Source organism: Neoarius graeffei, chromosome 11, assembly GCF_027579695.1.
Source record: "Neoarius graeffei isolate fNeoGra1 chromosome 11, fNeoGra1.pri, whole genome shotgun sequence".
Classification (NCBI taxonomy): domain Eukaryota; kingdom Metazoa; phylum Chordata; class Actinopteri; order Siluriformes; family Ariidae; genus Neoarius; species Neoarius graeffei.
This window is the reverse complement of record NC_083579.1, coordinates 26248282-26264523: the sequence shown is the minus strand read 5'-3', so window position 1 is coordinate 26264523 and position 16242 is coordinate 26248282. Positions and strand designations below refer to the sequence as shown.

The 16242-nt window shown below is 37.6% G+C and overlaps 1 protein-coding gene across 2 annotated transcripts in view; it reads right to left on the bottom strand.

Moving 5' to 3' along the window:
* The window catches only part of si:ch211-266g18.6 (synaptotagmin-like protein 1), a 32552-nt gene extending 21645 nt beyond the window's left edge, over window positions 1-10907 (bottom strand). Inside the window, exons 1-3 of one of the 2 annotated variants that reach the window (XM_060933675.1) lie at window positions 10671-10907; window positions 9393-9538; window positions 8114-8186 (exon numbers count right to left, since the gene is read on the bottom strand). In XM_060933675.1, coding sequence (XP_060789658.1) covers window positions 8114-8186; window positions 9393-9538; window positions 10671-10798 — 347 coding nt within the window. In that variant the 5' untranslated portion in view covers window positions 10799-10907. The remainder of the gene's footprint in view (window positions 1-8113; window positions 8187-9392; window positions 9539-10670) is intronic. The other variant, XM_060933676.1, reaches the window with a different exon arrangement.
* Window positions 10908-16242: the final 5335 nt, after the last annotated feature.

Below are 16242 nucleotides of genomic sequence, written 5' to 3'. Positions count from 1 at the left end.
ATAAAAGCATAATGGATACAGCCAAGACTGCTTAACCTTAGGCAATATTATAAATTATGAGAAGTCACAAAAGAAAGCATGGGGCTAACGATCCAGCTAAGCAATCATTTGGAACAAGCAAACATATGCTACTGAGTTTACATGATGTTCAGTAAAAACAAACCATAATGAAGTGTCTCATTAAATTGTATTTTGATGCTCCATTAATATAAGCTTATACTGTACACTTCGTTAAAAAATTTTTTGCTTACAATTATTGCACTTATCTTTACATGCATCTGGAGTTAATTGTGCTTGATTATTTTATTAAATAATAGATAAATTATTGGTAGCACTTAATAATCTTGAGGTTCCTTTAACCAATTATTTATTAACAAATCATCAAGCTCAGCACTGATGTTCCATACCATGTTAATGAAGGATCAAAAAAAGTCCAAGTAAGTCCACATAAATGAAAACATAAATAACATGTTTCTAAAATGTTCCTGAACATATTAAGGTGTTCTTTATGTAACTCGTTGTGGACTTAATTTTACTTGATGATATGGGCTAAACATTGGTTAATGCAAACATTGAGTATTCTGCTTATTTGGTTTCTTATTTAAAAAAAAAACATCAATCGAGGCAAGTGTCAACTTGATCATTACTTGTGTATTAATTGTGAAGTATATGGTTTGTTAAATGTTAATCTAGTGTTCGTTAAGGAAAAGATTATTAGAATTGGTAGTAATAATGGTAGTACTAGCAGTATTACGAGTGTAGTTGTAGTAATAGCAGTAGTAAGTAGTAGGAGTAGTAGTAGTTATAGTCAGTAGATTTAGTAGTATTAATAGTCATAGCAGTAATAGTAGTACTAGTAGTTATAGTCATCTTACCAAGTTACTTAGAACAATAAAGCAACCACAGATGACCATATTGTTCAATTCTCATAATAGCAGCTCAAATCTATCTACGGTATCTATCGATCTATGGTCTCTATCTATGGTATCCATCTACCTATCCATCCATCTATCTATCCATCCATCCATGAGGACATAGCATCCCTGACAGCCTCCCAGAATCATTCTCTATCCAGAGCCAGTCTGCCTGCTTCCACTATTGTTCTGTTTAAAACTTCCTGTATATATCTCTCCCATTGTCTCCTTGGTCTTCCCCAGGCCTTTTTCCATTCATCTTTCCTTCCATAATTATCTTCCCAAGTCCATCATGTCTCTTCAAGTGTCCAAAGTATTTCAGCTTTGGCTTAGGTATGAAATTCACCAACCACTCTTCTTTAATGTTTAATTCTTCTCGTATTGATTGATTTGTTCTGTGTTCAGTCCATGGAACTCTCAATATCTTATGGTAGCATTTCATTTCAAAAGCATTCACAGCTTTTATGACCGTTTTTGTCATTGTCCATGTTTCACAACCATATATTACCATTGGAAATATGCATGCTCTTACTATCTTAAGCTTTGTTTGACTGTCCTGACCAACCCAGAGCTTTTTCACTTATAAGCCACTAACTGTGATAAACTAATTTGTTCATCACAGTTGCTAGCCTTTTTCTCATCTCTGTCATTCCGTCACCATTATGTGTTACTGTACTTCCTAGATATTCATATTTGTTAATGTTTTCCAAGGTTTCACCATTGATTTGTATTGGTGCAGTTTTCTTTACTTTATCAGGACTTTTGTCTTAACATTTAATTTTAGATTTTTATTCTCGTTGTGTTGTTTTGTTGAGGTGATTAATGAGTCCATTTCTTGTTTGGGATAGTAATACTGTGTCATTTGTATAATGAAGATCTCTAATTTTGTGTCCTTGGATATTTAACTGTTCAAACTGTCCATTTATATTATCATCATCCACTTCTCCCATGATTGCTTCCGTGTACAAATTGAATAAGTAAGGTTTGCAATGTTGTCTTACTCCTCTTTGAACTGGGAACCATTCTGTGCTGCCACAACTTGTACACATCACTGCTTGTTGATCTTTATACAGGACACTTATTAACTTTATTTCCTGTATATTAAAACCCATCACTTTCATTGTCTCCCATAGTTTGTTGTGTAATATACAGTCAAAGGCCTTAGAATAGTCTATAAAGTGTACAACCCCGATTCCAAAAAAGTTGGGACAAAGTACAAATTGTAAATAAAAATGGAATGCAATGATGTGGAAGTTTCAAAATTCCGTATTGTATTCAGAATAGAACATAGATGACATATCAAATGTTTAAACTGAGAAAATGTATCATTTAAAGAGAAAAATTAGGTGATTTTAAATTTCATGACAACAACACATCTCAAAAAAGTTGGGACAAGGCCATGTTTACCACTGTGAGACATCCCCTTTTCTCTTTACAACAGTCTGTAAACGTCTGGGGACTGAGGAGACAAGTTGCTCAAGTTTAGGGATAGGAATGTTAACCCATTCTTGTCTAATGTAGGATTCTAGTTGCTCAACTGTCTTAGGTCTTTTTTTGTCGTATCTTCCGTTTTATGATGCGCCAAATGTTTTCTATGGGTGAAAGATCTGGACTGCAGGCTGGCCAGTTCAGTACCCGGACCCTTCTATGCAGCCATGATGCTGTAATTGATGCAGTATGTGGTTTGGCATTGTCATGTTGGAAAATGCAAGGTCTTCCCTGAAAGAGACGTCGTCTGGATGGGAGCATATGTTGCTCTAGAACCTGGATATACCTTTCAGCACTGATGGTGTCTTTCCAGATGTGTAGGCTGCCCATACCACACGCACTAATGCAACCCCATACCATCAGAGATGCAGGCTTCTGAACTGAGCGCTGATTATAACTTGGGTCGTCCTTCTCCTCTTTCGTCCGAATGACACGGCGTCCCTGATTTCCATAAAGAACTTCAAATTTTGATTTGTCTGACCACAGAACAGTTTTCCACTTTGCCACAGTCCATTTTAAATGAGCCTTGGCCCAGAGAAGACATCTGCGCTTCTGGATCATGTTTAGATACGGCTTCTTCTTTGAACTATACAGTTTTAGCTGGCAACGGCGGATGGCACGGTGAATTGTGTTCACAGATAATGTTCTCTGGAAATATTTCTGAGCCCATTTTGTGATTTCCAATACAGAAGCATGCCTGTATGTGATGCAGTGCCGTCTAAGGGCCCAAAGATCACGGGCACCCAGTATGGTTTTCTGGCTTTGACCCTTACGCGCAGAGATTCTTCCAGATTCTCTGAATCTTTTGATGATATTATGCACTGTAGATGATGATATGTTCAAACTCTTTGCAATTTTACACTGTCGAACTCCTTTCTGATATTGCTCCACTATTTGTCAGCGCAGAATTAGGGGGATTGGTGATCCTCTTTACTTCTGAGAGCTGCTGCCACTCCAAGATGCTCTTTTTATACCCAGTCATGTTAATGACCTATTGCCAATTGACCTAATGAGTTGCAATTTGGTCCTCCAGCTGTTCCTTTTTTGTACCTTTAACTTTTCCAGCCTCTTAGGCTACGTTCACACTGCAGGCTGAAGTGACTCAAATCCGATCTTTTCGCCCATATGTGACCTGTATCCGATCTTTTATTGACAATATGAACGACACAGATCCGATTTTTTCAAATCCGACCCAGGCCGTTTGGATATGTGGTGCTAATTCCGATTCCTATCCGCTCTTTTCATATGCGACTTCAGTCTGAACCGCCAGGTCGCATTCATCCGACTTTCACGTCATCAACAAGCCACAAACGTCACTATTCTGCGCTGAAGTAGGCGGCGGGTCTCTCAAAAAAGTTACAACAACATGGCGCATAATCACGGGCGCAGATAGAGGGTGGGACGAGTCATATTTAGGCCCACTTTACACGGGGACGGTCTGAAACAAAAACGCAAAAGTCCGTTTTTGTTCTCACTTTTTTCCGCGTCTACACGACCGTTTTCAAGGAGGAAATCTGCGTCTATACGGTGACGCATAAATGTGTGGAATTCAATTGGATGTTGTAATAGAGTGTGCCGAGCGGATGGAGTAGTCAGTCAGAATGATGAGCAAAATAAGGAAAATTCTTGTACAAAAATAGTTTTCTTTTTATTCTTAAGCCGGCAGTTAACACAAACAGGACAAACAAACAAACAAACAAAAAAAACACTGATGACAAAACCAAACAAAAAAAAAATTCTGGGACAAAATGCCCACGCAAGCTAGGCTACTCTGGCATTACTCACACAGAGCTCAAGTCATGCGTCCTCTCCCTGCCGAGGCCATCCCCCCAATGAACAGTGCAGCGCATATTTAAAAGACTACGGCACAGTCTTAACACAATTAAAATCAATCAACACATCTAGACAGATTTTAACAGTTCTAAACATTTTCACTGCATGCATTACACTCCTACAACAATGTGCAGACCTTAAATATTACAACAAACACTTACTTAAGATTTTTAGACCATTTCTCTCCGCTCTAATGAGCTGCTTTCCCGCGCATCGCGGAAGAAACCTTGAAAAGCGCTTTCAGACCTGCGTTCTGGTTTGGTCCCGCACCCGGAAGACTACAGCAGGTAAATGGCTACAAACATTTCTGGCTGATGTTAGATAAACTCTAGCAGAAAAGGATTCAGATGTTAAACGTGCGCACTTAATGAATCTTTACACGCTATTGTTTATAGTAAAAACTAATAAATGCTTGCGCTGTTTAAACCTGTGTCGCGTCTTTTACTATGAACACATGTACCAAACATTTCAGGTTTACATATCTAAAAGTTGTAACAAATGTACCCGTAACAAAACATACTTGTAAAGCCCCCATTACCAAACCCACAACAAACATACAACACAGATTGTATTTGGAATGTCTTTGCAACTGTGGTTTAGTCCATTGCGCTTGACCACTGAAACATGACCAGCGGGAGGAACCGCTGTTTAGTGACAGACGCATTGCGCTCTGTCACAGATGTGCATGCCAGGCGGTGCTGTGAAAGACCTCCGCTATGTCTGCACGCATGCGCAACATCTTCCGTCTTGTCTGATCTGCACATCTGCGCCACGAAAACTTTGACTACTCTGGCTATGGTAAGTAAGAAAGTAAGTAAAAAAGTAAGAGCATACTATACCCGCCTCTGTTCATTAATGGTATATGTGCAGATTCGGTATAGATGTTCGAAGGACTCCTGGACGTTTATTAAAGCTGCCAGAGCAGCTTGAAGGTCCGTTGGATCGATGTAATCAGACATGCTCTTACTTTTTTACTTACTTTCTTACTTCCCGGGCTGGCATGTACAGTATATGACATATGTATGACGTAAACGCGTACCCGACGTGAGCAGATCCGAGCAGAGTTTCGCGTATTGGGTAGTTTAGACGGATATGCAACGGGGGCCGTTTTTAACTTATCCACTTTGGAAGGCGTTTTCAATTTTTTCCGTTTTTCAGCCTCGGAAACGCCGTCCCCGTGTAGACGAAAGGCACTTCCGATAAAATATTTAGTCGTTTTTACCCGACAGCGTCCTCGTGTAAACGGGCCCTTAAATTCACCTCGTTCGGTCCCCCCCACTTATAGGGAGGAAAAAACGTCTATGCTGCCTTTCTTTGCATAAGGCAAACCTCACGGAAAAATCAAAAGACTAATTACCATTCGGTTTATTGAGGTGCACAGCAGTGTATACATATAGTTGCAACAACTCACATAAAACAAAACAAAGACTGATATTCGGTTGGTTGAGCTGCGCAGACTGCACAGGTTGCGAGCTCGAGCTTGGTTGCTATGGTTACTAACAATAAGTTTGACAGGCATATCGGGGTTGGGGTTGGTTTGCTGGCAGCTTTGTCCCCCCCAGTTCAAAAAACGTATCTGCGCCCCTGCGCATGACATCAATGCGAGGGACGCTTCGGGCTGTGAAGTTTCTGAATCTTCTCAATGGAAGGACGCAGAGGTTAGGGAGCTGATTTCCATTTGGGGGGATGCAGCTATTCAAGCTAGATTGGATGAGTCATACCGCAACCGGGCGGTTTTACTTCCGTAAACACTGGCCATGCTCACTGCGTGTGACGTCGTCGTATCCTGCAGTGCGCATGCGGAACACTTTTAGGTCGCTTTTCGTTCATACTGAGGATCACATACAAGTCGCATATATTTGTTAATGTGAACGACCTCACAAAAAAATCGGATTTCACAAAAAAATCGGAATTGAGCATTAAGCCTTGCAGTGTGAACGTAGCGTTATTGCCCCGTCCCAACTTTTTTGAGATGTGTTGCTGTCATGAAATTTCAAATGCGCCAATATTTGGCATGAAATTTCAAAATGTCTCACTTTCGATATTTGATATGTTGTCTATGTTCTATTGTGAATACAATATCAGTTTTTGAGATTTGTAAATTATTGAATTCTGTTTTTATTTACAATTTGTACTTTGTCCCACCTTTTTTGGAATCGGGGTTGTATATATACAAATCCTGGCTAAATTATCTGCATTTTTGTATAATTATTTTCAAAATGAAAATCTGGTCTTTTGTGCCTACATTTCTTCTGAATCTTGCCTGTGCACTACTGACTTCCTCTTCTAGTTTGGATTCTAGTCTTCTCTGAATGATCTTCAGGAGTATTTTACTGGCGTGGCTTATAAGTGATATTGGTCAATAATTTGAGCATTCTTTTAAATCTCCTTTCTTAGGCACAGATATAAAATACTGATCTTTTCCAAGCAAGTGGCCATTTCCCTGTACACCATATTCTCTTGCATAGTTCTTGGTACATACTGATGCCTTTTATCATTCCTGCTGTCAAATTGTCACAGCCTGGTGTTTTCCACCAGGCTCAATTCTAACCATGTGAAATATCTACTGAAAACTGATTGGCTGACAACAGCCATGTTTTTCAAGTAACCCAGTCATTATTAGAAATACAAATTCATCTTACCACAATGACGTAGTATACCAAATGAGAAGCAATGAATGCCCACACCCCAAATATTGCATACTTTCTCAAAGTTAGGAAGTTGCAACTGTTGGGGGGGGGGGGGGGGGGGGGGGGGGGGATAGCTCAACAGGCTCTGCCCCACTAGAACTGATTAGTAATTGGTGACTTGTTTACAAATGGTAACACGTTTTTTGAGAATTACTGCACTTCAAACTCTAAGAGTTGCAACACTAATTTTGTTAAGACACACAAAAAAATCCTAGGAGTTTACAAAAGAGGTTTTGCATATCCAGTCATTTATTAACCTGGGTATGAATGAATTTATCCATTTTCATTTATTCAATGGAAATCCATTTAGTTCAGAAACACGTTTGAATCTTTTGCAAGCTCTTGAGTTGTTGTAAATTTACATGATAATGTAGACTCATTTGATTGGCAGGCTTCAAATTATAAAATTGACACTAGAGCTATGGTAGCTGACATGCTGCAAAGGCTGAGCTGCATTACTGAAAGATTTAATGTATGGCATACGTACCGGTAGGAGGCACTCTTTCACTGTTTAATCGCATTGTGTCAGTTTCAGCTCAGAGTTTTACTTTTGTGAAATTTTATGGACATCAGCTAGCTAAATGTAACAAATGTAACATTTGTTAATGTGTGGGTGATTGGTATTTATCAGCATGCACACACACGAGTATGTAGAAAATCAGTGTTACAGAAACTGTATATTGAAGTGGGTGGAGATTAAAGGTCCCAGTTGCAAATGTGTTCATGCCAAAACACAAATTTGACCTCTGAATAATAATTTTGTAACATCTTATATTATGATTCTCTTGAGTTATTTACATTACTTACCACACAATGAACCATAAACAGCAAGAACCATGAGTAATGTAAAACAAAGTTTGCATTGCTCTATATCTGAATTATTGTTCTCCACATTCAAGATGTCCAGGGAATTTCTCTTGGTATAGTAGAATATATGTTAATACCTAAACAATAACCATGCACTACAAATAGGCACGTGTTGTCTCCACAAGTATTAGAAGTACAAGATAAATAATATGATATTAAATGATATCTATATGCAGCACTAGTGGCCCGAGTGTTGAGTTTCACTGTTAATGAATGATATAGCGCACACACACACACACACGTCCTGTGTGTTTACAGTGGGTGGTGTGTTCTGATGTTTCTCCGTGTTCATTTGCAAGGTCAAAAATATTAATGCCTTACTCTGAGGAAGTCTTGTTCTTTTCTCCATTTTTATCCTCAGGCACAGCCTTCAGGAAGGGATTCGGTTTGTGGCCTGTAACAACACGCAACAAGAGATAAACTGTGACTTTTCTGTGTGTGCGTTCATTTGGCAGACTGCTTAAAAATGAGTAACTGAGAGCAACAGATGTTTCCATTATTATTAGTAATATTGATGATTATCATAATTATAAGCTAAAGGGTTTTGACAAACCAGTGTCTCATCATTCATAAAAGTTCAGGTGAAAAGTTAAACAAGTCTATTCTTTTTTTGGGGGGCAGGGGGGTTATTACTTAGTTAATTGTGTTTCATGTATTTTGTGAGTGAACCACGTGACAAATGAACAGCTTTAAGAGATTCTTAAAAGTATCCTAAAAGTTTATGAAATGCTAAATTTCAGTATATTTACTCATGACTAAGAATTTTTATAGTATAATTAAGTGACTTTCCATGACTTCTTAAAGATAAGGAAATGCTGTTAAAAAGAACCTTTAGATGCCACTTAAAATGACTAAATTTAACATTTAAATGTACTTAGTCATGACTATGTTTAAGAATACCAATAAAGGGTCTTAAAGTTACTAGTATATTTAATGAATTTAAAATTTTCAGTAAAGGTACTTAAATGTACTACTAGTCAAGTATTTTAGGTCAAGTTTATTTGTATAGCACTTTTAACAACAGATATTGTCGCAAAGCAGCTTTACAGAAAATTAAAGAGTTTAAACATGAGCTAATTTTATCCCTAATTTAGCTATTTATTACTAAATTTAAGGGCTGATCTTAAGGTAACTTGAATACACTACTAAATTTACGGTTCCTTTAAGGTTTAGATTAAATGCAATTCAATTCACATTTTCACCTTGTGAATTAAAATAACAATCCAATTACTGAATACAAGTTTTGTACATGAAACATAAGCAGGTATGTTATTTTCCATGTTTATTAATGAAAATCAAGTGTGAAAAGCTGTCATTCAGCTTCAAAGACAAAGAAATATGAAATTTATCACAGTCGCTCACACTGAAGTAAGCAAAAATTAAAGTAAAATGTAGTAAAATACAATTTAGAAAGATTTTCTTCTGACATAGAACAAATGTTCAAGTGAACTATAACATTATTAAATTATAAAGTACTTCCTATTGTCTGTAATTAACAATGCGTGCTCAAAACATAGACACCCCTTAGTTCTGTTCAGTTATAGCATTGAAACTGATGCTGTTGTATGTTGAGCATTAATCTTATTAGAATCTCAAATACCTGCTGATTTCTTCCATCTCATAGAGGAGCGGACTACGGCGGAGATGTGCGGCTGGCGGCCATACCGCTTCGACTTCAGATCCTCGAACCATTCACCAGATAATACCTTCAGCTGCTTCGGGTCTGGAATCGACTCCCTCAGCTTCCTGGTGTAAACAGTCATACAGATGGATTAACTGCATTTAGTGCAACTACATTTATAAACAAAAAACACTTAAAATTAAAGGGAGAAGAATATTAACTTTATTTAATTCCAGGTGCGAAAGACATGAAGGTGACATCAGACAAATTCTCCATGTTTATATGTAATTACAAATTTGATATAAGTCTTAGCATTTGGAGTTTATTACAGTGGCTGACTTTCTGGTAAAATGAATTGTTGCATCAAGCTACTTCAGGATCATATCAACATTAGCATCTTTTTTTTCTTTGAAAAAAAAATGGCTCAGAACGTGATGTATTTTAATACAAGTTGTAGATCCGAATTCTAGCATTCAGACCCAGTTTGTCTCACATCTCATTGTTTTCAGGTCTTCCAGAATTATGTTTGAGTTTTCCTAGTTTCTAGTTCTTCTTCCGGATTGGATATTTGAGTTAATCTCTGGTTCAGACCTTCACTTATTTGTTTGGAGAATGATTATGGAGGCTGTTTATAACCTTTGACCACAGCTATGCATGTTAAAATTTGTAGATTAGCCCAAATAAACTGTTTGAATATACAGTCGAGTGCTTCTAGCTCTAAATCAAGGAGTCTTGAATGTTTCTAAAGTGTGGAATGAATTAAGAAAAAAGAAAATCAGAAATACATTGGTTTAACCAACCAAATAAATAAATTTAGGACCCCAAGATTGATATTCATTATAAGACACTTGAACTATGGCACATTGATGAAATATGGAGATATATACTGCATTAGATATTTCTGCAAATATATTTCAATAGATTAAAGTACTACTGTTTATAAGAAAAATATATCAAGCATAACTAACCATGTCTGCTGTCTTTATTTTGTCCACAGTTTGAGACAAATTAACCCCATTTCTGGAAACATGTTCAGGCGTACAGGTAAAATTCCTATTGATGCATGTCATAACACGAATGTTACCATTTTAACAACTCTCATACTAAGAAACCAAATGCAAAACTAAAAAAGTAACCAAACAACCAACCCACCCACCCACCCAACTCAAATCTAATCTCGAAACAGATTATTATTCATCCAAATTATTCATCCGTTCAATCTTGTTATTGAAACCAGATCCCTGTACAGCTACTCACCTTACACGCCCAATCTCATGCTTTTTCAAATCCTCATCTCTGAGAAGCACTTTGTGAATAACCTCTTCCTCCTCTGGAGAAAGAAAGCTCAGGTCAATAAATATGGTGGCGTCTCTAGACGCTGTCATCTTGAAACAGATCTTTGTGGAGCACAAAACTGCAAGTAGATGTGTTCAGCTGTTCCTCGTAGTGCTTCTCAGAGTGTTAAACTTAGCCAGGGAGAAGTGTTGGTGTGTTTGTGTGGGTGTTCCTGCACGTTTGCCACGCCTCTGTTAGTTCTCTGGTCACACATTAACACCAAGAGGCCTCTGTAGCTCCTCTGACTTCATATCAGGGGTGTAGAAAGTAAACGGCACCTGGGGGGAAAAGTAAAACTCACCTGATATGTTACTTAGTGAAAAAGTGAAAGCCTGGTATCCAAGATAAAATACGAGGGTGTTTACATGTATAGTTCTTATTCAGCCTTGTAAAGTTAGAGGGCCTGAAAGGGAACTAGCTATAAAAACCTTTGTGTATTTGGTGTTCACTTCACAATATACATAGAATTACAACCCCGATTCCAAAAAAGTTGGGACAAAGTACAAATTGTAAATAAAAACGGAATGCAATAATTTACAAATCTCAAAAACTGATATTGTATTCACAATAGAACACAGACGGTGGAATCTGTTGTATGTTGCTTTACACCTGAGGTTAGATTTGCATAATTTTAGGACCTGGTAAGGATCAGATGATTTGTGATGTCTTGATTGGTAAAAGCATGTAACTGGAAGAGGGTGTACTTTCCTTTTCACATGACTGCGCGCGCACACACACACACACACACACACACACACACACACACACATACATATATACAACCCCGATTCCAAGTACAAATTGTAAATAAAAATGGAATGCAATAATTTACAAATCTCAAAAACCGATATTGTATTCACAATAGAACATAGACAACATATCAAATGTCGAAAGTGAGACATTTTGAAATTTCATGCCAAATATTGCCTCATTTGAAATTTCATGACAGCAACACATCTCAAAAAAGTTGGGACAGGGGCAATAAGAGGCTGGAAAAGTTAAAGGTACAAAAAAGGAACAGCTGGAGGACCAAATTGCAGCTCATTAGGTCAATTGGCAATAGATCATTAACATGACTGGGTATAAAAAGAGCATCTTGGAGTGGCAGCGGCTCTCAGAAGTAAAGATGGGAAGAGGATCACCAATCGCCCTAATTCTGCGCCGAAAAATAGTGGAGCAATATCAGAAAGGAGTTCGACAGTGTAAAATTGCAAAGAGTTTGAACATATCATCATCTACAGTGCATAATATCATCAAAAGATTCAGAGAATCTGGAAGAATCTCTGTGAGTAAGGGTCAAGGCTGGAAACCCATACTGGGTGCCCGTGATCTTTGGGCCCTTAGACGGCACTGCATCACATACAGGCATGCTTCTGTATTGGAAATCACAAAATGGGCTCAGGAATATTTCCAGAGAACATTATCTGTGAACACAATTCACCGTGCCATCCGCCGTTGCCAGCTAAAACTGTATAGTTCAAAGAAGAAGTCGTATCTAAACATGATCCAGAAGTGCAGACGTCTTCTCTGGGCCAAGGCTCATTTAAAATGGACTGTGGCGAAGTGGAAAACTGTTCTGTGGTCAGACGAATCAAAATTTGAAGTTCTTTATGGAAATCAGGGACGCTGTGTCATTCGGACAAAAGAGGAGAAGGACGACCCAAGTTGTTATCGGCGCTCAGTTCAGAAGCCTGCATCTCTGATGGTATGGGGTTGCATTAGTGCGTGTGGCATGGGCAGCTTACACATCTGGAAAGACACCATCAATGCTGAAAGGTATATCTAGGTTCTAGAGCAACATATGCTCCCATCCAGATGACATCTCTTTCAGGGAAGACCTTGCATTTGCCAACATGACAATGCCAAACCACATACTGCATCAATTACAGCATCATGGCTGCGTAGAGGAAGGGTCCGGGTACTGAACTGGCCAGTCTGCAGTCCAGATCTTTCACCCATAGAAAACATTTGGCGCATCATAAAACGGAAGATACGACAAAAAAGACCTAAGACAGTTGAGCAACTAGAATCCTACATTAGACAAGAATGGGTTAACATTCCTATCCCTAAACTTGAGCAACTTGTCTCCTCAGTCCCCAGACGTTTACAGACTGTTGTAAAGAGAAAAGGGGATGTCTCACAGTGGTAAACATGGCCTTGACCCAACTTTTTTGAGATGTGTTGTTGTCATGAAATTTAAAAATCACCTAATTTTTCTCTTTAAATGATACATTTGATATGTCATCTATGTTCTATTCTGAATAAAATATGGAATTTTGAAACTTCTACATCATTGCATTCTGTTTTTATTTACAATTTGTACTTTGTCCCAACTTTTTTGGAATCGGGGTTGTAAAAAGTGGACTGTTGTCTTTCTGGATATTTAGCAATGATGAGATCTCAGACTGCTTGTTCAACATCATAACTCCTTTATCACTCTCTACCAGCTGTGCAACACTGAATTATTGATCACATCATTCAAAACGGTTGCTATTATTCAGCTGTGGACAGAAAATCCAAGGAAAAATAAAATTTACTGCTTCCCAAAGCTGCTACTTAAGCTCAGTCATATAACTGCTAGTGTCATAAGGTCTTTACTAGCCTTTCGTGTTGCTAAAACTTCAATATTTTTGTTACCACTAGATGAATTAACAGCTTTAAGATATTTGTAAAGTATCCAAAAGTTTACAAAATGCTAAATTCCAGTGTATTTACTTATAACTTTAATTCTTATAGTATAACTAAGTGAGCTTCCATGACTTCTTAAAGATAATGACATGCTGTTAAAAAGGACATTTAAGATGTCAAAGTTACTGAATTTAACATTTAAAATGTACTTAAAGTCACTACTACAACTTTTTAAAATGCCAATAAAGGGTCTTAAAGTTGTGAGCATATTTAATGAATTTTAAAAGTTCAGTAAATTTACTAAAATTTTCTATTAAATTTAAGGTCTGGTCTTAACGGTAACTTAAATACACTACTCAATTTAAGGTTCCTTTAAGGTTTAGATTAAATGTAATTCAATTCACATTTTCACCTACTGTACATTGTGCTGTGTAAGGAAACATAACTGGATATGTGGTACTTTTTCCTAAAGTGTTTTATATATCTCTTAGACCACATCAATTTGCTAAATTTTCCTTCAATTCCCTTTCAGGTCACATTAACATAGAACATGTTCTGGAACATCTGAAAACAAGTTAGTTCCTGTTATCACCTACATTATAACATATATAAATAGTCTGTATCAATAAATCATTCCTCTCTTCAATGTAATAAGACAAATAAAAAATAAAAGCATGCCATCTTACCCGATGGCTTCTTGTTGTAAATTTACTGAGCCAACAATGACACTGGAGACTCCTTCCATCAACATTAAACATCCATTGACAGAATCCTTAACCATATTAATGACTATTTTCTTTGGGAAAAAAATTACACACACAAAAAAAATTTATATATATATATATATATATATATATATATATATATACACATACACACACACAGGTTATTATTAGCCTTATATTATATGTATTATATGGACACGAGTGTTTTACTGGGAACTACACTGCTGTTCAAAAGTTTGGGGTCACTTTGAAATTTCCTTATTTTTGAAAGAAAAAGCACTGTTCTTTTCAATGAAGATCACTTTAAACTAATCAGAAATACACTCTATACATTGCTAATGTGGTAAATGACTATTCTAGCTAAATTCTACTAAATGTCTGGTTTTTGGTGCAATATCTACATAGGTGTATAGAGGCCCATTTCCAGCAACTATCACTCCAGTGTTCTAATGGTACAGTACAATGTGTTTGCTCATTGCCTCAGAAGGCTAATGGATGATTAGAAAACCCTTGTACAATCATGTTAGCACAGCTGAAAACAGTTTAGCTCTTTAGAGAAGCTATAAAACTGACCTTCCTTTGAGCAGATTGAGTTTCTGGAGCATCACATTTGTGGGGTCGATTAAATGCTCAAAATTGCCAGAAAAATGTCTTGACTATATTTTCTATTCATTTTACAACTTATGGTGGTAAATAAAAGTGTGACTTTTCATGGAAAAAACAAAATTGTCTGGGTGACCCCAAACTTTTGAACGGTAGTGTATGTCACTCATTTTTTATACAAGCTATATCTGGGACATGGAGAACCAAAACCATGACATAAATCTCTATGTATCACTCATGAGGAAATTGATCAATTGTTTTGATAAATTTGGATACTTTGTGTGTGAATGTGTCGATATGATAAAAAAATAAATAAATCCACACGTTGGCTTGAAGATATAAAGTTTATCTTCTTGTGTGAAAAACTAGCATTTTCATATAAAATACATCACGCATCTGAGTGACGTATTTAAATAATAATTGCTGGCTTTTTTTCGTGGTATATCAGATATATTCCATTCAGCTAGCATGATACTGAACAAGTTGGCAACGAGTTCAGTGTCATGCTAGCTGAATGGAATACAGGTGATAGACCACAAAAAAAGCCAACCAATATTATACATACACATTTGATGGAACAATTATAGATTTTACAAAAAGTTATGGCAGTTTTAATTCACTGCAACAGTTTACTGCAGGCACCACCGGCAAACAAAGAAATGCTTCTGTGCATGCGCAGCAGAAAACTCTTTCATTGAATATTCAACACCTCTAATGTGTGATGTCATGTTGTCTTGACAACCATGCAATATCGTTAACTATATTCAACACTCATTCTCCATTGGGTAGAGTGGCGTAATACACGTAGGATAAGTGATATGCTGACAATATTGCATGCTATCAAACAAAATGAATGAAACCCGCAAGAAGGGAATAGAATACCTGTTTTTATTACATTGAAAAAGTGTCCTGTATGTATAAAAAGTCCCAATATTTCACTCTGATGTCACTTCCAGTGTTTTCCTGCTGACTAGATGTGCGCTGTTAAAATGGTGAACTGGTTCAAAATTAAATTCTTTTGATTAACTTTTTGTGTGTCCCCCCGTCCATATAATATAAAGAATATTACATGGTGGTGCGAAGATATGAAGTTTATCTTCTCATCTCATCATCTGTAGCCGCTTTGTCCTGTTCTACAGGGTCGCAGGCAAGCTGGAGCCCATCCCAGCTGACTATGGGCGAGAGGTGGGGTACACCCTGGACAAGTCGCCAGGTCATCACAGGGCTGACACAGACAACCATTCACACTCACATTCACACCTACGGTCAATTTAGAGTCACCAGTTAACCTAACCTGCATGTCTTTGGACTGTGGGGGAAACCGGAGCACCCGGAGGAAACCCACGTGGACACGGGGAGAACATGCAAACTCCGCACAGAAAGGCCCTCGCCGGCCACGGGGCTCGAACCCAGGACCTTCTTGCTGTGAGGCGACAGCGCTAACCACTACACCACCGTGCCGCCCCGTTTATCTTCTCGTGTTGAAAATATTTTCACCACTCAAAGAAACTTCATATCTTCACACAACTGTGTAATAT